Source organism: Poromitra crassiceps (assembly GCF_964638095.1).
Source record: "Poromitra crassiceps genome assembly, chromosome: 9".
Taxonomy (NCBI): Eukaryota; Metazoa; Chordata; class Actinopteri; order Beryciformes; family Melamphaidae; genus Poromitra; species Poromitra crassiceps.
Window position 1 is genome coordinate 42,836,754 of NC_139630.1, and position 19,758 is coordinate 42,856,511.

General features: G+C 42.9%; 3 protein-coding genes across 4 annotated transcripts in view; 2 read left to right on the forward strand and 1 right to left on the reverse strand.

The window, feature by feature from the left end:
- Positions 1-2,226, reverse strand: part of LOC310782318 (phospholipase B1, membrane-associated-like) — a gene marked incomplete at both ends in the record, with an annotated part of 38,260 nt that extends 36,034 nt beyond the window's left edge. The window contains one exon of the mRNA XM_083642989.1: positions 2,124-2,226. Within this exon, the coding sequence (XP_083499115.1) occupies positions 2,124-2,226 (103 nt within the window). The remainder of the gene's footprint in view (positions 1-2,123) is intronic.
- Positions 1,217-5,476, forward strand: LOC310782465 (protein yippee-like 5). The gene is made up of 3 exons (XM_083643140.1): positions 1,217-1,457; positions 2,624-2,789; positions 4,187-5,476. The coding sequence occupies exons 2-3, from the start codon at positions 2,649-2,651 to the stop codon at positions 4,406-4,408; spliced, it is 363 nt and encodes a 120-aa protein (XP_083499266.1). The 5' UTR covers positions 1,217-1,457; positions 2,624-2,648; the 3' UTR covers positions 4,409-5,476.
- A 1,586-nt stretch (positions 5,477-7,062) lies between these two features.
- Positions 7,063-19,580, forward strand: LOC310782635 (CMP-sialic acid transporter-like). 2 transcript variants are annotated; one of them, XM_083643323.1, is made up of 9 exons: positions 7,063-7,219; positions 8,306-8,332; positions 8,865-9,042; positions 10,815-10,974; positions 12,107-12,259; positions 13,958-14,024; positions 15,190-15,366; positions 15,462-15,596; positions 18,882-19,580. In XM_083643323.1, exons 1-9 carry the CDS (start codon positions 7,210-7,212, stop codon positions 19,013-19,015), a joined length of 1,041 nt encoding a protein of 346 aa, XP_083499449.1. In that variant the 5' UTR covers positions 7,063-7,209; the 3' UTR covers positions 19,016-19,580. The 2 variants fall into 2 exon arrangements, with proteins under 2 accessions (XP_083499449.1, XP_083499450.1); XM_083643324.1 differs by lacking the exon at positions 8,306-8,332 and having other exon boundaries at positions 18,882-19,578.
- The last annotated feature ends 178 nt before the right edge of the window (positions 19,581-19,758 follow it).

The window sequence follows — 19,758 nt, forward strand, 5'->3', positions numbered from 1 at the left end:
GGAGAAAGGGTTAAGGGAGACTGCGATAATCTGGAGTGTTGGCAGGTATGAATTGACACTTTATTTAGGCTATAGGCTGGGGGGGGTGCCCACACTTTTTTAGGATGAGAGGTAGTACTTACAAAAAATAAAACTAGTCACAAGATAATTATTTTCCCCTTGTCCCCCAAGTACATATTTAGCACATTTTAACAGTATCATATTTATTTTCATAATGTTATAATGTTATACTGTATACCAAGTTAGCTAATAGAGATATATTTTATTTACTTTTACCTACCTATCTATGCGAGCTCCCTGACTTTATTACTTTTAAGTACATTGTACGTGTCTTTTACTACTTTGAAGTACATTGTACGGATCCTTTGAGGTGTGACTTTTACTATTTCTGTGTTCACTCAATCCATTCTGCTGTAAAACTGCTGCACATGCTTCATGTTGTTTCACTTGTCCATGTTTTTGTTTTACATGTAGGCTATTCGCTATGTTTTTATATCTGCTTGCACACAAATTGCCCTTCTGGGACAAATAATAAACTTGAATCTTGAATCTTGAATCTATACATGAGTGTGATTTAGTTTATGCATAAAAAAATATAAAATATGTTTTGGATTTCTTTGGCAAGCTACTTATTGATGGCCCGCGGCCCGAGATCTACCGGTAGATCACGATCTACCTATTCACCTTTTTCGATTCCGACCCAATTCACCCATTTTGTGTCTAAAAGGCAGGAAGTAACACAGGTGCAAGCAAAACATTAATGAGGGTTTCCAACTTCCATCCATTTCTGGTCCAGTGCCGGGGCCCTTATTACGGTTTTGTTTGCACCTGTGTTACTTCCTGCCTTTTAGAGACAAAATGTGTGAATGGGAGGGGCAGCTCTGCCTTTCAGCACCTCAGACAGCTCCCATGCAACTGAGGTGACCAACAGTGATTCTGAAAACAGCTGTAGAGAAACAGAGAACACAGCTGCGTCTGGGGACATCTAGACAGGAAGTGATGAAGTAAAATTTGGCCGTGAATGATTTGGGGGATTACATATATTTTTTTACCCACATATTCCTGTTTGAACAAATCTTTAAATTAATTTCGGTACTTTGTGGATATTGGAAATATCTGGAAAATATCTTCGTCAATATGAGTTTTATTTGAAGGTTTCAACCGGAAGAAGTACGTTTTAATTCCAGCTAACTTGACGCTGCTGGTTGAGCCAACGTTGCGTGAACTCAAGCTGTTCTGCTGTGCTGACAGAGGCAACAACAGCAAGCGACGACACACGAAACAGCAGGCACCTAATCTAATACGAGAATAAATACATTTAAACGAAAAATATATTAGCTAATACATACGAGTCTTTGAAATCTGTCATCGACGAGGGGACGAATTTGGTAGGCGTCGTCAACATCAGACTGTTCACTGCTGCTGTGTGCTCTTCGTTGTGAACCAACTCCTGAGAGGTAACGCTAATCGTGCAAAATCTACAAAATGTACTGATTATGCAGCTTTATGTAACCCATGGTGACATTATTTTGTATCACTATCTTCTGCCTACCTATGTTATTATGTATCAACATGTCAGTGAGAGGCCTGCTTGAAATGATAACAAAATGTCCCCTGTAGGGTAGAACCCAAGTGGCGCAGCTCTACTGCGCATTTCGCTACATTTCGACCTAACCGCATAGTATCGCCTCTACTCGCTACCAGTTGGTTTTCCACCGCAGTACCCTCTCAGTTGTGCCCAGCCCACCCCCCAACTGGTCATTAGTAAGGGCTCATTATACTCGAGCCCCATTAAACTGCCATGCTGTGAAAGTGAAACTGTGGGTCCTTTAGGGGCTTCCAGGGGGTCCCCAACAAAAAGGAGGATAACATTTTCATGATACAATCCATAACACAATGACAACATGTATGACTGTTTTGGTCATGGGTGTCATACATTTTCTGTAATACAACAAAAAACAAAAATCGTATCAGATGGGGGACCCTGGGACAAAATCTTATTAACTGGGGGTCCGTGGTCTAATTTGTGTCATTTTAGAGGTCCTTGACAAAAAATTGAGAACCACTTGTGTAAATAGTCACAGTGATCACATATGGACAATTAAACACCCTACAACACCTACATGGAGCTTTCATGGTCTCCACAAAGTCCACTAATGCTGTGACATATTCAGTCATCCAATGTCTTGCCTTGCCATCGATGTCAGCCTTGTCCATTTTCCCCATTTCTCCTGACATCGCTCCTCTTGAACTTATCCTATGTATGAGTTAACTGTTCCATATCATATCTTCCATTCACAATTTTCAGCCAATCTTGTGTTGGTGGTCCTGCCGTGCCATGTACCATCTCTTCGTGCTACCAATGGGACTTCTCTTAACAGTTGACACAATATCTCTGTCATATAACCACAGTACAGTACATTACTATACATTACAATCTATATAACCACACCACAGTACATTACTATACAGTACAATATCTCTGTCATATAACCACACCACAGTACATTACTATACAGTACAATATCTCTGTGATTATACCCAAAACCAATTTGCCAACATTTTCTCCCCCCTTACTGTGTGCGTGTGCGTGTGTCTAACCATGCTTCCGTCTTTGCATAAGGTTGTTCTTCTCTGGCGGGGGCAACATGGGTCGCATCTTCTTGGACCACATCGGTGGGAGCCGCCTCTTCTCCTGTGCCAACTGTGACACCATCCTGACCAACCGCTCCGAGCTCATCTCCACACGCTTCACCGGGGCCACAGGCCGCGCCTTCCTGTTTAACAAGGTGGACACAAAGCACTCACATACGCTTCTACGGGCATGCATTGCACCCTCACTTTCATATCTTCCACACTCAATTGAAATGTGCATCTGCGGCTGATATTACTCTCAGAGTCTGTAGCAGGCTCTTTTTTCCCCAATGTTTTATTTTCTATTTGTTTGAACAATCCACTAGCAGGACAGAACAGGCTCAGACACCGGAAAAGAAGAAAAAAAACAATGGATACCTGTATATTCGACATTCAACATTACAACGTGGTGCTAGTAGCCACATAAAGTGTTTATGTGCTTGTAAGGGATATTATGCATGGGATCCCATGCAATGGGTATATGAGAAACCAGACAGGCAAGTCACCTGTCACCCCCAGACAGCCTAAAACTTCTTAAGTGAGTTGGTCCTCAGGAACCTACATGTAAGTCTCTCCAACCGTATAACCGAAGTCATGTACGTCAACCACCATTGAAAAGAAGGTGAAGAGGGGGACTTCCATTCCTTCAGAATGTTTTTTTTTTTGTTGCAACAGTAGTCCCTTGTGTTGGAGACTGTTGCACAGCTGTAGTGAAGTTCAGAGAGGACTACGAGCAGCCAAAGATGGCGAGTTCTGCCTCCGGCTGGAGGGTTATTTTGTAGGCCTTAAGAGTACCAATCAAATATTTTGGCCCAGAATCCTCTGACACTTGACACCTGTCACACAGTGGTGAGACAGAAAGGAAGAACTTGTGTAAGGTATGCTTGGAATAGTGAAGACGGTGAGCAACTTTAAATTGGATCAACTGGTGTCTGCTAGCAGGCTCATTTTTAAAGCTAAAGTGAATACCCTGTCATGAAAACTCGAAGATAAGGCCCAAGACATCTGTACAGTACATCCATGTCATGCTAGCTTTGTCGGGAAGGGGGCTAAATAATGCTCCAAAGTTAGGCAAAATTTTGGTGAGGGGAAAAACTGGCATGGCCATTTTCAAAGTGGTCCCTTGACCTCTCACCTGAAAGAGAATGGGTTCTATGGGTACTCACGAGTCTCCCCTTTACAGACATGCCCCACTTTAGGCGAAACACTGAGGAAAGCCGAAGTGCTGCTGTGTGCGGATTCTTTTTCTCTGTTTCACGTGACTTTTCAAGCTTTGTTGGGCCGGCACCCGATGTACTTTTATAAGGCTGAGTTGAGCACATCATTTCTTTGACTTGAGAACTTTATGCTAATCACATGCAGTTTTTTGCAAAAACCATGCAGTGTTTTGCATGCAGTATAAATATATTTTTGCCTATTCTATTGGAATATTTCTGCATACTGGTGTCCCTAAACAGTCTTGGAATTGCATGAATTGGGTATGACTGGAAAGCTTAAGACTCTTGTGGATTCAATGAGCCAGATTGTATGTATGACCCATGTTGTCCTCCAGGTGGTGAATCTGCAGCACAGCGAGGTGCAGGACCGCGTCATGCTGACTGGGAGGCACACGGTGCGAGATGTCAGCTGCAAGAACTGCAACAGCAAGCTGGGCTGGATCTATGAGTTCGCCACGGAGGACAGCCAGCGCTACAAGGAGGGCCGCGTCATCTTGGAGAGGGCGCTGGTGAGGGAGAGCGAGGGCTTTGTGCACGTACCCTCCGACACGCCCTGAAGTCCACCTGTGCTCCTCAAATACCTACCGCAGCTTTCTACCAGCAACAAGTGCATGGACAGTCTGCTATTCGTCAATATGCTGCAACCACACCCAAATAACATCACAGCAGGAAAGAATCCAAAAACCCGAAAGTTGGCATCGCCTGGTTCCTTCGTCTCGAAGTCAATGGGATTTTTGGTTAGATGCCTGAAATCAGGTCTGTGGTTAAGAAAAGTTTATGAAACTGTGACCTTTGTGTTCAGCGAGATCATCTTCACAGAGGAACATCACACAGAAGCTTTGAAATGTGCAGGACGTGCTGCAGCCTGATAAGTGCACAGAACAAGTCCCTTTTGAAACACATGATGCAGTCACAGGCTATTAGTGGAATGAAATTCATATTCATCTTAGGTGAAGAGCACAACAAATTGGTCAGCAACCAATAAGTGACTCACATGTTTTAGGCCTAATCACACAAATAGCTAAATGCTGCTCCATCTGTTAATGGCATAAAGTTCTTAGTTCTTAGACTATGCTGAAAAAAATCGTTGGATTTTGTTATTATTGGGCAGTGTTTAGGACCAAGTGACTCATTTAGTACTGACTCATCAAAAGTAATTTGAGCTGGAATAGTCAGAACAACTGCCAGGGTTGCAGCTTGCCAATGCAAGAGGGATGCAAAACAGACGTTAGCCAAAACCCTACAAAAAACGACCTGTTTGTGAAAGGTAGGGTTAGAGTTTGACTAATATGAGTTTTCCAATATATTTGGTTGCCTATATATGGCTCATATTGGCCTTTTACTAAATATTGGATATATCTGCCTGTCATGTCATCCACATCTGATATAACAGAAGTTCCTATGACCACAGATGGGCTACAAAAAAAAACAGCAGGAAACTTGCAGTGAAATCTTATTTTCTCTGTGCATTTTATTTATTCATTTTGTCTTCATTTGAAGGCTTAATATATCCCAGATGGTTTTAGGGCTACAAAAAATAGCATGGAAAACCTGCAGTGACATATTATTTTCTCTGTGCATTTTATTTTTTAATTCTGTCTTCATTAAAGGCTTAATGGATCCCAGATGGTTTTAGTGTTCCATGATGATCTAATTGTTTTTCCACCATTCCAAGAATGAAATTCTGTCAAACACTAAATGTGTATTTTTGCATGAAAATGGTCAAATTTAAAGACATTGAATGTGGGCACAAAATATTGCCTATTGGCAGTTTCAAAGATATCAATAGTAGACTGAACTAGACCTATTTATTATGAAGTCTACACTACTGTATGTTTAAAGCGGGTGAAAGGAAAAACCTAGTACTGTTGTGTTTAGTAGGACGGCCTCTAGTGTCCATGTGAAGGAGAAACATGCATTTTCCAACGAGATAGAGAACGTGATGTGGTTGAAGAAACTGCAAATGATTAATTGGAATCATATGATCCAGCTGCTTATTGTATGCACAAGTCTTATGGAGATGTATATATGGATCAGAGAACATTTAAACATGAGCATCCAAGGGCCATTTAACAATGTATTGATGATGAAGGAAGATGGATGATACAAGGATGTACAAAGGTGTTGGCACAACTGTGTGTGTGCCATGGATTGTAAGAAGTGTGTGAAACGGGGTGTAAACGAGCAATATAACGCCAACGAAAGGTAAACCCCCCCCACACACACATACAGTGTAGGCCAGCTCTAAACAGAGTGGTGTAACCAGTCCTGATTTTGGGCGGCTGTGTACTGAAGTGCAAGTGTGGTGAGGTAGGTGATTTAGTCCAAGAAGTGACTGGACAGGCGTTTGATGTCCCCCAAGAGGGCTAGATTAATTGGCAGACAGAAAGTGAACAAGTGCTTTGCCTTCAAGTTGGTAGCAGAGGAGCCAGACTGACATTACAGCCAGGGTGGTGTCCTGTGATGAGGAGCCACCTGGGCCACCCCAAAGTCTACATCAACCTGGATAAAGATGACAATAATCCACTGTAATCATTAGTTTCAAGCACCAGCAGCATGATTGAGATGCCTTATGTCCTTCCTGTTCTGTGCATTGTCATTGTAAAAGTCTAAATTATATTATATACCCAGGAAATAAATTATATTCACTATGAAAGAAAAGAAAGAAAGAAAGAAGCTGGTTCCAGGCAGCATTTCTCCTTTCATTTTCCCCATTGGAAATGTGATCAAACTACTAGACATTTTTATTTTAGATGCCCGCCGCCGGCATATACAGGCCTGAGAAACAAACACACCCGTCGCTGTTCCACACTCCAGTCCAGTTGGTGGGGGTAATGGACATTTAAGTTGGCTTGCCAACCGCCATAAAGCACAAAAGAAGAAGAAGAAAAACACCGGAGCAGTACAGAGCACGCCCACTATCCTCTAGTTTCCTACAGAGCACGCCCCTTTAAGTACAGAGCACGCCCCCTAAGTAGCTACAGAGCACGCCCACCAAAGACGATAGGATTTCAAGCAAGACGGCCCAACTTCAACTCACTTCCTTTCGGCAGGTCTGTGAGTCTATTGGAGTCACGTGACAATTTAGGAGACTTGCTGCTACCATTTGTTAGAATTGGCGGAGCCTGCGGTGACCCATCTATAGTAATATAATATCTATGCCAACACCTGACCCTTCGCAAGTTCTCGTTGCATTCTGGGAGAAGCAAATCAGATAGACAGTCGCTGTTAAATTACAGGCTGAGCAACTTTCTCTCAGTCAGTCTGCAATTAGACAGCAGCTGGCCCTGAGTGACTTGTAACAGACATGTAGTGGATAACTGGCTTCCTCATCACTCACACACACAGCACAATAACCATGGCTAACGGTGAGTTTTTAATCATTACAGCGAACAGGACAGGGGCTAACATGAATGGCTAATGTTAGCTAGCTAGCTGCCTGGACAGCAAGCTAGAGGAAAATGGCCCAATTGGCCCGGTATGTAAAAAAAAAAATCAAAAATCATCAATAGACAAAACTGAACCAAAATGTATAGTTAGAGCTGTACGCGTTTTATGTTTATGTGTGTACAAGTGATATTGGTTGGAAAATAGTGGCAGCAGTGGCTAACGTTGTAGCATGCTTGACAATTCGACTATGGCTAAACGTGTGTTTCTGTGGGCTCCCACTTGATTCAATTATTACACTGTGATCACTTGAACATTACAAAATAAAGGAACCTGAAGGTAACAAACTAGCTGCGCTCTTATTTCAGTTTAAAAGTTCCTTTGGCACAACGTTAGTTTTATTTCGTTTTTTTCCCCATACATTTCTTAGAAGTCGATGTTTATTTTCTGCGTTCGTATACTGCTGTTTATTGTACATTTTTTATATTCAGAAACTTAATTGTATTAGTTTTGAAAGCATCTTCGCTTTATGGATTTCTTTGACATAATTATGCACATATGACAGACTTTTGCACAGTCCTTAGTAGGTTTTCAAAGTGGGAGGCGGGCCTCCCCAGGGGGGCTCCAAGCAGTTTCAGGGGAGGCTCAGTGAATGGAAGTGAAAACATATTAACGTTACATTAGTTATCAAAAGGAGATCACATAGAATATCCTAAATGTGTGAGATTTGGTTCAGGGAAACAGTAGTTTGGTTGAATTAACAGTTTTCCCCACTTTCCCAGAGTCAAAAAAAAAAAATGCCTTCAGACAGATCTTTTTAAGTATTTGGTATAGCCTGAAGTCAAACGGCAATATCAGGCTTTCTTGGCTCAATTGTTGGCCTAAATAACATAATCATGATCCCACAGTGTAGGAATTTAGCCAGGGGCCAGGGCAAAAATGCCACAAAGAAATCTCAGAATGCCCCTAAAAACCGTGATCACGGGGTAAAAACTGCCCCCAAGATTTGGATAATTTTATTTACATTAAATTAATTTAATTTCCATTTCCATCTCTAACACACTCAGCACCTGCAAGCTGTTTGCCAGAAGAAGGTAATGAAGAACACACTCACACAAACAGCGCTGTTGTTCACACAGACACACACTACACTTTAGCAACTTCAGGGTTGCCACAGTTTTGTAATCATTTCAAGGACTTTTCGAGCAGTTTTCAAGCAATAAAGCCTGGGAAAAAAGAGATTGAAAACCAAAATGTATCCACCGCAGGGTACCTACGCGACCAGCTGCATATTTGAGCTAAGAACGCCTACGAGAGAGCGCAACAGCCAATGATAGCTCAGCGATCAGCAAATTGCTGAGTGATAGTGTAGGTACAGTAGGAAGAAAGTGTATCAATCTTGGCCCAGCACTACTGATGACATATCAAAATGGTATCATAGGTGCATTTTGAGGGGGAGGGGGGGCACAGTCTGACGTTGAAAACCCCTCAGACATCTACATCATTGTTAGGTTTAACAGCCATTCGCGCTACTCTGGCTTTTGCTGTCATGTTGTATTGCATTTAGTAACACTAATGTACTGCTCTTGTCCTTCCATTCACCCTGTACTGCTGCTGTCCTTTCAGAGCCTGTGAGCGTGGTCTTCAAGATCTACTGCCTGTCAGTGATGACAATGGTGGCAGCAACATACACAGTGGCCTTGAGATACACAAGAACTATTTCATCAGACTTGTATTTCTCCACAACTGCAGTGTGCATTACTGAGGTCATCAAGTTAATACTCAGTCTGGGGATGTTGGCAAAGTAAGTGTTCCTTACCGTTGTTCCATTACAAATTACTTTACCCCGACCTCAAGATTCAAGATTTTTATTGTCACTCCATGGTACAAGTATCACGTGTGAAATTCTTGTGCTGTGGACTCCGTTTACAACATAGTGCAAATAGTACAAATATAACAAATATAACAGGGCATATGGGTGCAAAAACAACAAGAGACACAACAAGCATAAGGCAGTATAGTGATAAGACAAGTCAGAGACAGTGGCATATTCACTGCACATAGGTGCACGTGTCGGGTGCATACTTTAGAGGTGCTTAAACATTTTAAATTCTGCGTATTTGACATACAGGTGCAAATAACATATTCCTTATTAAACATACAATTAAACTCGGCATTTTAAATTCGGCGTATTTGACATACAGGTGCAAATAGCATATTCCTTATTAAACATACAATTAAACGTTAGACATACGTAATGGTAGCAGCTACAGTACGGTACAGTGCGGCTACTACACTATTTGTGTATGTTAAGGAGTCTCGTGGCCTGCGGGAAGAAACTGTTCCTCAAGCGATTTGTGCGTGCTTTCGGAACCCTGTATCTTCTCCCTGAGGGTAGCAGGGAGAACAGGCTGTTGTGGGGATGGTTTGTGTCTTTGATGATCTTCAGGGACCTCCTGAGGCACCGCTGTTTATACAGTTCATGCAGATCTGGCAACTCACATTCTGTTACGTGCTGTGCCGTGCTGTGACCTAGGTCTAACTATTTAAGGAAGGCTGTTTTTATAGGGCTATAGTCTCTTGGAACTGTCTTCCTGGTGACATTCGTTCCATCACATCTGGTCGAGCCATACAGCCTGATGAAGACCAGAGAGGTTGAAACGCGTTGCGTTTTGTGCCCCTGTTCATTGAAGATGTACATTGTTTGATTAACTATTGTAGTAGACATGTACTTTACTTCATGAATTAAAAACCTATCGATAAGTATCCACGAAGCTCCTTTTTTCTCCTCTTGATTCTATTGTGAGAGCAACATTTTGTTAACCAAGATGATACGAATAACATTTTAATTCTGTTTTTCAGTTTCCCTCTGAACTAGCCTATACAGATCATTTCAGTCATTTATTTACCTAAGTCGGGGATACTCAACTTGCTTTGTCCGCGGGCCACTTTTGCAAAATGCCCCCCTGGCCTCCTGCCATTAAAAATAAATAAACAAACAAACATTAATATTCATTTTTCTGTAGTGGATTGTAGGTTTTTGGGGTGTCAGCCAGAGTTTAGTCTCACAAATGGATTACTGTTCCAGGAACCAGGTGAACTGGTTTCACAACAGTCTTGTGATGTGAAACATGGACTGAGTCATGCAGGCATTTAGTATTTTGTGGTACACCTTTTTTCTTTACTTGTTGGAGCCAATTTTGATGACACCGACTCTTCACCACAAGTAAGCCTTAACGTGCTATTTGAGTGAATGGAGTAACCCTGTGACCAGCAGCTCTATAAGCCACTCTGTTGGTTGCTTGGTCCACAAAAAGTTCACTCTTTAGCAGGAACAGTTTTTGCCCTAGGAGGGTGAAATTTGGCATGATGGCGTGTGTTTGTGTCCATGCCAATTGGCTAAAAGGGGGACAGTGACAGTGGGTGGGCAAGTTTCGAAATGCAGGATGGCAGAGGCAGAGTAGGCTGGGCTGCCCCACTGTCCTGCATTTCGGATGCTCACATATGTGGTCACAGCTATTGTGAATTCACGCTGGTTTCTTTTTTACAAGTGTGTATTTCTATTTGTTCTTCCAGAGAAACGGGCAGCCCCGGTCGGCTGAAGAGCTCGATAGTGGAACACGTGTTTCAGAGTCCTAAAGAGCTGCTGAAGCTGAGTGTTCCCTCTGTAGTGTACGCAGTTCAGAACAACATGGCCTTTCTTGCCCTAAGCAACCTGGATGCAGCTGTCTATCAGGTATGAACATGTTGTTCGCCTATTCTATCACTGACGACCCCTGACCAACTGACATTTTATGGATATATTTCATATTATATTCAATTCAATGCATAACAACAACGGCACAGGACAATTAACCCAACTCGTGAACGCATCAATGCAATAACTGCTGATGCTGGACTAAAGCTCATTTGTGTGTTTTGGGGAAAATGGCTGGTAGTCCAAAACATGCGCTTTTTGGATTTTTGGTTCAAAATATGAAAAATATTATTTTTACAAAAAATATGAAAACCCACTGATGATGTCACAATGTCTGTGAAATCATCAGTAATGTCATCAGTGACATATTGACCAAAATCATCTTATGGCATCACTGATGATGTCATAGGCTAGTGATGTCATAGGTATTGTGACATCATTCCTGCCAATCTTTGACACTAGGCATCTTGCAGTGGTGACTTTTGTAAAACACCCCAACCTGCCCATAATATCAGACCCAAATCCAGTTTGACTTTATGGGAAGGAAAAAAAAATCACTTTTTTTTTACTGTACTTTTTTTTTTTTTACTGTACTTACTGTACACTGGCATTTGAGGGGTTACAATTCGAATAGGTATGAAATGTTGGTATGAGCTATTAGGGATGAAGTTACCAATGAATTATAAACAATCAAATTAAAAAAATATATATTTATATTTATAAATTATTACAGTATTACCCTTAAAGGGATAGTTAGGTTTGTTTTAAGTGGGGTCCTATCAGCAAGTTGCATACACTAACTGAAATAGGTACAGTGATCTGGGCGCTGAGCGCACCGTTTATCAAGATCCAGCACTCCAAGCAACAGCCTCCACAGCTCTGTCTCTCTACTACACGGGGTCAAGAACTAAAACGTAATTTAGCCACCTAAATCAACGCCCACCTAAACAAATCGATATCTGTGTACATGCATGCTCTATTTTGACAATTTTCAGCGCTTTACTTTTCTGCCAAACAGCCATCGCATTCGGCACTGCCTTTTCTCCCAACTGTACAACTACCATATTCCTCCGCTAAAAGCGGTCAAAACCAGGATCCCCAGGTTGGGAACGTAGAATAGCCTACGAAAAGTTTGGAAATTTTGAGCTTTGACTTGAGTTTCTCTCTGCAGGTGACCTATCAGCTGAAGATCCCGTGCACAGCCTTGTGCACGGTGCTCATGCTGAACCGCTCGCTCGGCCGGCTGCAGTGGTTCTCCGTCTTCATGCTGTGTGGGGGCGTCACCCTCGTCCAGTGGAGGCCTGCAGAAGCCACCAAAGTCCAGGTACAGTAGACCTGCAGAAGCCACTAAAGTCCAGGTACAGTAGACCTGCAGAAGCCACTAAAGTCCAGGTACAGTAGGCCTGCAGAAGCCACTAAAGTCCAGGTACAGTAGACCTGCAGAAGCCACTAAAGTCCAGATACAGTAGACCCGCAGAAGCCACTAAAGTCCAGGTACAGTAGACCTGCAGAAGCCACTAAAGTCCAGGTACAGTAGTACAGTAGACCCGCAGAAGCCACTAAAGTCCAGGTACAGTAGGCCTGCAGAAGCCAGTAAAGTCCAGGTACAGTAGGCCTGCAGAAGCCACTAAAGTCCAGGTACAGTAGACCTGCAGAAGCCACTAAAGTCCAGGTACAGTAGGCCTGCAGAAGCCACTAAAGTCCAGGTACAGTAGACCTGCAGAAGCCACTAAAGTCCAGGTACAGTAGACCTGCAGAAGCCACTAAAGTCCAGGTACAGTAGACCTGCAGAAGCCACTAAAGTCCAGGTACAGTAGACCTGCAGAAGCCACTAAAGTCCAGATACAGTAGGCCTGCAGAAGCCACTAAAGTCCAGGTACAGTAGACCTGCAGAAGCCACTAAAGTCCAGGTACAGTAGACCTGCAGAAGCCACTAAAGTCCAGGTACAGTAGACCTGCAGAAGCCACTAAAGTCCAGGTACAGTAGGCCCGCAGAAGCCACTAAAGTCCAGGTACAGTAGACCCGCAGAAGCCACTAAAGTCCAGGTACAGTAGACCTGCAGAAGCCACTAAAGTCCAGGTACAGTAGACCTGCAGAAGCCAATAAAGTCCAGGTACAGTAGACCTGCAGAAGCCACTAAAGTCCAGGTACAGTAGGCCTGCAGAAGCCACTAAAGTCCAGGTACAGTAGACCTGCAGAAGCCACTAAAGTCCAGGTACAGTAGACCTGCAGAAGCCACTAAAGTCCAGGTACAGTAGACCTGCAGAAGCCACTAAAGTCCAGATACAGTAGACCTGCAGAAGCCACTAAAGTCCAGGTACAGTAGACCTGCAGAAGCCACTAAAGTCCAGATACAGTAGACCTGCAGAAGCCACTAAAGTCCAGGTACAGTAGTACAGTAGACCCGCAGAAGCCACTAAAGTCCAGGTACAGTAGACCCGCAGAAGCCACTAAAGTCCAGGTACAGTAGACCCGCAGAAGCCACTAAAGTCCAGGTACAGTAGGCCCGCAGAAGCCACTAAAGTCCAGGTACAGTAGACCCGCAGAAGCCACTAAAGTCCAGGTACAGTAGGCCCGCAGAAGCCACTAAAGTCCAGGTACAGTAGGCCCGCAGAAGCCACTAAAGTCCAGGTACAGTAGGCCTGCAGAAGCCACTAAAGTCCAGGTACAGTAGACCTGCAGAAGCCACTAAAGTCCAGGTACAGTAGACCTGCAGAAGCCACTAAAGTCCAGGTACAGTAGGCCTGCAGAAGCCACTAAAGTCCAGGTAGGGCTGTCGTGAAACACAGTCTGCACTGTGTTAAAATGGTAAAAGCTATGTCTTGCCGGCTCAGTAAATTTGCATGCATGACCTGTGCTCACTACCTGTAACGTGGCTCTGGCTCTAGCCCAAGACTCTTCCTGCATTTCCTTCACCCACAGCCAATATTGACCATCTTGCCTTGTAGCTACTGTTAATTTTCCATCCTTGTTTAGATTATTACACCCCGCCCTTATCCATATATACCGCTGTCTTTTCAGGTTGAGCAAAACCCTTTTGTTGGGTTCATGGCCGTTGCTGTTGCTGTCGTTTGCTCTGGATTTGCAGGTAATATTGTGCGATCAGAACGCCTTTAGAAATGATTGGTAGCCTATTTAACCTTTTTGCCCAATATTGGGGGACCTAAAATACACACATCAGTCAGACAACAGTAACTTGATGACACAAAATAAGTGTATTCCTTCAATTGTGGTGCTGTCGGATCACAAGATATGAAGTATTTTTGAATTCATATGACCTGTAAAGGCTCAAATACGCTCACCGTTAAATACGGATATGGACAGAGCCTTCTGTCCATACTCTGCATTCAATTCGTGCAAAATTGTGCACATTTTCTGAAATATACAGACAAAATGGAGCAGTACCACACACACTCACACTTTTGACTCTCTACTGCCCTGTAGTACATGTATTGTAGTACATGTATTGGAAGTATCTGTGAAGTGATGTTGAAATGCATGTATTTATTTTTCTACACAAAGGGTCAGGGAGCATAAGTGAGCCTTACAGGGATTAGGGATAGTTCAGATTTTTAAAAGTCTAGCCCTATTTGCTACTTACCAATGATGATGTGGCGGCTGTAGCTCAGGAGGTAGAGCGGGTCGTCCACTAATCGCTTTGGATAAAAGAGGTCGGTGGTTCGATTCCCGGCTCCTCCAGTCTGCATGTCGAAGTGTCCTTGGGCAAGACACTGAACCCCAAATTGCTCCCGTTGGTCCCTGCGTGGTAACCTGCCGCCATCGGTGTGTGAATGGGTGAATGTACCTACTGACTGTAAAGTGCTTTGGATAAAAGCGCTATATAAATGCAGGCCATTTACCATTTACCATATGATGTTGATTGATTGGTAGAGTTCTTTCTCAGCACAATCCATCCTGTTCCTCATAGTAGCTCTGAAAAGTTTGGGCAAAAATAAATGCCAGGTCAATGGGTTCACACTCCTGTATGTACAAGCTGACTGAATCTCACTGAAATTTACTTCATGTGCACTGTGGGTGACATTTCAGTGAGCCTCAGTCAGCTTGTACATACAGCGCATGACCCCATTCACCTTGCATTCATTTTTGCCCAACTTTCCAGAGCTACTATGAGGAACAGGATTGATTGTGCTGAGAAAGAACTCTACCAATCAACATCATCATTGGTAAGTAGCAAATGGGGCTAAAGACTTAAAAAAAAAATGTGAACTGATGTTTTGTTTGTCCTGGTCAAGGTGTGTACTTTGAGAAGGTCCTGAAGAGCTCTGACACATCCCTGTGGGTGAGGAACATCCAGATGTACCTGTCTGGCATCGTGGTCACCCTGTTTGGCGTTTACCTGACTGATGGCAGTCAGGTGGTGGAGAAAGGCTTCTTCTTTGGTTACACACCATGGGTGTGCTTTGTAGTGTGTAAGTCAAGCCAAACCCCACATTCTCTTCTTCTTTGTTTTCACTTTGTTTTGTGTGTACATTAATTTTGTTGTCTTTTTTTTGTGCCCTGTTAGTCCTGGCCAGTGTGGGTGGTCTGTACACATCTATAGTGGTGAAGTACACGGACAACATCATGAAGGGCTTCTCTGCGGCGGCCGCCATCGTTCTCTCAACTGTGGCGTCTGTCTGCTTGTTTGGACTACAGATAAGTACGTCCGTGTCTGTCAGAGACTTGAAGTAACAATGTACAAATACTTTGTTACTGTACTTAAAGGGATACTGCACTTTTTTGGGAGTTTAGCTCATTTGCCACATCCACATAACCAAGATACACCATGCCTTTACCGGCACTGTCGGCGCAGTTGACAGGGAGCTACAGTCGTGAAGTTAGTTAGTATCGCCATAGAATGGAGGCTAATGGTACAGCTGTTAAAAATCTGCCAAAACACACATCTCACGGCGCCAAAATACATGTGCTTCGGGTACTCACCACACGATGAAATATGAATCCAACATGCACATAATCTGTCTTTTTGGAAGGAAAATAGGTCAGCGGCCATGTTTGGAAGGTAGTGCTACCTGTACCTTTCATAGATAGATAAAACAAAACACAGATTAAGGACAAGACACAATAAAAGAGAAGAATAAAGGTTACCTTAAAAGGGGTTACTTAAAAACAGTCATATAAATAGTTAAAATAAAACTTATTTATTTTTTTACTTTACTTGAGTAAACAAGTTCACAACTTCTGCTTTTATCAGTCTTTTTTTACACCAGTAACTACTTCTTCATAAAGAATGTGTGTACTTTTCCCATCTCTGGTGTCTGTGGTCTTGTTTGGACTACAGATCAGCACGTCAGGGTTTCACAACCACATTAACTCATTCACCGCCAGTTTAGGACTGCCAATATTTAGCACAGGCCAAAGATTTTCATAATTGTTGGTCATCTTTCAAGACCCACAGTAAATTATCTATTAGCACCAGAGTGATTTGCAATACCTCAAACTGAAGATGTACGTCTCTGGGTTCACCAGGAAAAAAAAAGTGAGCTTTTAGCATGTTCTGTACTCTACTTATAGCCATTTATATACACCCTGTTTTCACCCAAAATGTCTCTCTGAGAAAAGAAATTGCAGAAAATGGCATTTATGTACAGCACACAATATCATGCAGAACTCGCTCTCAATTCTTTTATTTTGAACTGTATTGACATCAGACATGTAAATATTATTCATTATGACACAAATGACAAAATATATATATATATATATATATATATATATATATATATATATATATATATATATATATGAAGTGCTTTTTTTACATTCAACAATACAGTTTGCTCAGTGTGAGTGAGTGTACAGACAGACACACAGACAGACAGACAGACACACAGACACAGACACAGACACACACACACACACACACACACACACACACACACACACACACACACACACACACAGAGAGAGAGAGTTCTGTCCACAGCTGCCTGCAGCTAGATCGCACCTCCTTCCCCCTCCTTCCCCATCAGCGTTTTCCTCCTCTCGTTCGGGCTGGGAGTGGGACGAATGCTGCGACACGAGTCACACGACACAGGAACGGGTCCGCGGCTTGGCTTTGGGACCAGGCGCTGCTGGAACCGGATCGATCATGTTCGTCACGGGTTTGACTAGGCAATCCAGGTTCGCCCTGCAGCAAGGCAGCAGTGCAGCGCGCCGAGAGGCATTTCAATGGCGTTTTTTCCTCTGTACAAGGAAGCGCGTTTCTCTGTTTTTCCTCTTTTCCTCCTTCTTCCTCGTTTCAAACAACAGCTGCGGTATGTGTTTGATAACGTGCTGTCGGCTACCCTTTGAGGATAGGGACCAGATGACATGTCAGAGGCTGGGTAAGTGTTTCAACTACGCGCTGCACTCATAAAAACAAAAACACGTCAAACACGTCTTTGGCGTGGATGGCTATTTCTGATAAGACGTCAAAGACGTCTTTGGCGGTGAATGAGTTAATGCGCACCAACTGGACTACTAATAACACACTGAAGATCAGGCAGGGTGCACGCTACAGTATGTGCCTGTGGTGTAGGAAACACTGTGGCCTTTGTTGTGTTTTAGGTATAAGATCATGGACAGTTACTCATAAAAGAAAATGAATTGTCAAGTATTTATTTATTTTGAAGATTTTCTCTAGTAGGCTGGCATACACGTATACATATGACAGGGTTCCTATGCAGGTATGGAAAAGTATGGAATTTGATTTTAGTATTTTCCAGGTCTGGAAAAGTATGGAAAAAGGAAGAGTATGGAAAAATATTTGTTTTTAGACTATTGTCTATTGTGTCTACCTGACTATTCGTTTTTCTAAATAAAATGCTGTTAATACTCATGAGTGATTTGAGAGTATAGTTCATATTTAATTATAAAACGGCTCTCTCAAATCAAGCAATCTGATTGGTTCACAGCCATTGTATAAATCCAATAACCCACTCCAATAACCCATGGCCATGGGTTATTGGTTGCCATGGCAACTCTCTTACTAAAAGCCTTTGGTTACCTCAAAAAAAACAAATGGCGGAGACAGCTGTCAGATCCTTGTGAATCGATCTTCGCTTATAACTTTACTAATACTTCGCAGAAAATTATGTTTTGTACAAGAATAGATGCGGGCTAATGTCTTCTTTGCAAAAAAAAGGCTGTTAACCCCGCATTTAACCCCGTAACGTTAGTTGGTGTCGGGCTTTGCAGAAAGCACTCAGCTTCTCAGCAAGCGCTGAGAATGCAGCGCTGCGCTCGAGCTGCCTGTCGGGGTTTCCAGAAAGCTCTCAGCTTCTCAGCAAGCGCCAGGATTGGCCAATGTCAACTTCAGTCTCCAGAACGATCCAATCAAATCACCCGCACGTTCTTGCGGTCCCGCCTTACAGTAGTGTTTCAACTGACTATCAGAATACCATGCCAGTCGGACTTATAGTATTATTATTATTATATTATTATACTTGGAAACCGTTTTATAAAAGCAATATAGCACTCGAGCTGCATGGTGTTGTGGAATATATCCCGCTGATGAGCAGTTATCCCCCTCGGCCTGCGGCCTCGTGGGATAACAGCTTATCAGCGGGATATATTCGCCACAACACACTTGCTCTCATGCTATATTGCTTAAATATACGGCCATTTGCTGATCTTGTCAACTTGACAACCAACCATGACAGAAAAACCAGCTTGACCTGTTCAGCCATCTGATTCATCTGGCCTGCTGAGCTCTTTGTATGACGAGATCATTTAATCCATAGAAACAGCACAGCTTTGAAAGCCAAAATAACCATTGCATCCAACAAGAAAATTTTTGCTTCCTCATTATTTCAAAACTGATGACGGCATCCTCAATTGTTTTCCGATTCCACAAAGCTTTTCAGTTTGCTTCCGTAATGTTTTTTTTCTTTCTTTTCCAAATGGTGTCAAAGTCTCACATTGTTTTCCCCTCACTGTCCCACAGCCGTCACCTTTGCCTCCGGAGCCCTGCTGGTGTGCGTTTCCATCTATCTGTACGGACTCCCAAAGCAAGACACCCTCAAGCTGCCCAGGCTAGATACTGACAGGGAGTCCAGACAGAAACTGATCACCGTGTGAGGCTTCAACACAGGCACAAGAAACGCTTCTTTCAGCGGAGGAGCCGAGCCGTGTTGGACCTCCAGGAGCCCCTGCAGCGAGCGACCCGCCTCCTGTTATTTCTCAAACACAACAGGTGGAACGGGGCACTGTATTCAGTTCATCTCACAGCACAACCTGTGCTTCACACACACCACCGCCTCGAGCCAGGCAACTGGTTTGCCAAAAAATGATGCAGATCATCTTTCAAGCGATGTTACAGGACTCCTATTTGGCTGTTTTCAACAAACCTGGCCCTGTTAACTAGCTGCTCATAAGCTTTGGAAATAATTCTAACTTCTAAGCAATCACTGAAATAGTAACTTGTCTTCAGTCATGCTGGAGCGTGAAGTAAAGACTTGTACAGTATATTGTAGAGTAGAGCGCACAGAAATAGCAATTGAACTGCTAGAAGTTTTCAAGCCGTTTTGAACTGTACATAGTGTCTTATCATTGTCATGTCACACAGTACTGAATGTGCCTGCTGTGACAGAGGGAGGACAACAGACTGCATGTATAGTAGCATATCTCCAGTCTTGATTCTGTGGTTGTGTTTTTTTTTTAATCATATCTGTAATTTACTTTTTGAAAGGCATTTAAAAGCTTTTATTAAAAGCTTAAGTCAATGGAAATCTGTTCAAAGCTACAGTTGCCATGCCTGAATTATTTTCAGAACATACATAATACTGACCATGTACTAACTGGAATATTCAATGCAGAATGTG

Bases quoted from the DNA above. Each gene is read 5' to 3' on its own strand.
- LOC310782465 (XM_083643140.1), top strand. From the start codon at position 2,649: ATGGGTCGCATCTTCTTGGACCACATCGGTGGGAGCCGCCTCTTCTCC. The intron at 2,790-4,186 runs GTGGACACAAAG...GTTGTCCTCCAG, and splicing joins GCGCCTTCCTGTTTAACAAG to GTGGTGAATCTGCAGCACAG.
- LOC310782635 (XM_083643323.1), top strand. The intron at 12,260-13,957 runs GTACAGTAGACC...CTGTCTTTTCAG, and splicing joins CAGAAGCCACCAAAGTCCAG to GTTGAGCAAAACCCTTTTGT. The intron at 14,025-15,189 runs GTAATATTGTGC...GTCCTGGTCAAG, and splicing joins CGTTTGCTCTGGATTTGCAG to GTGTGTACTTTGAGAAGGTC.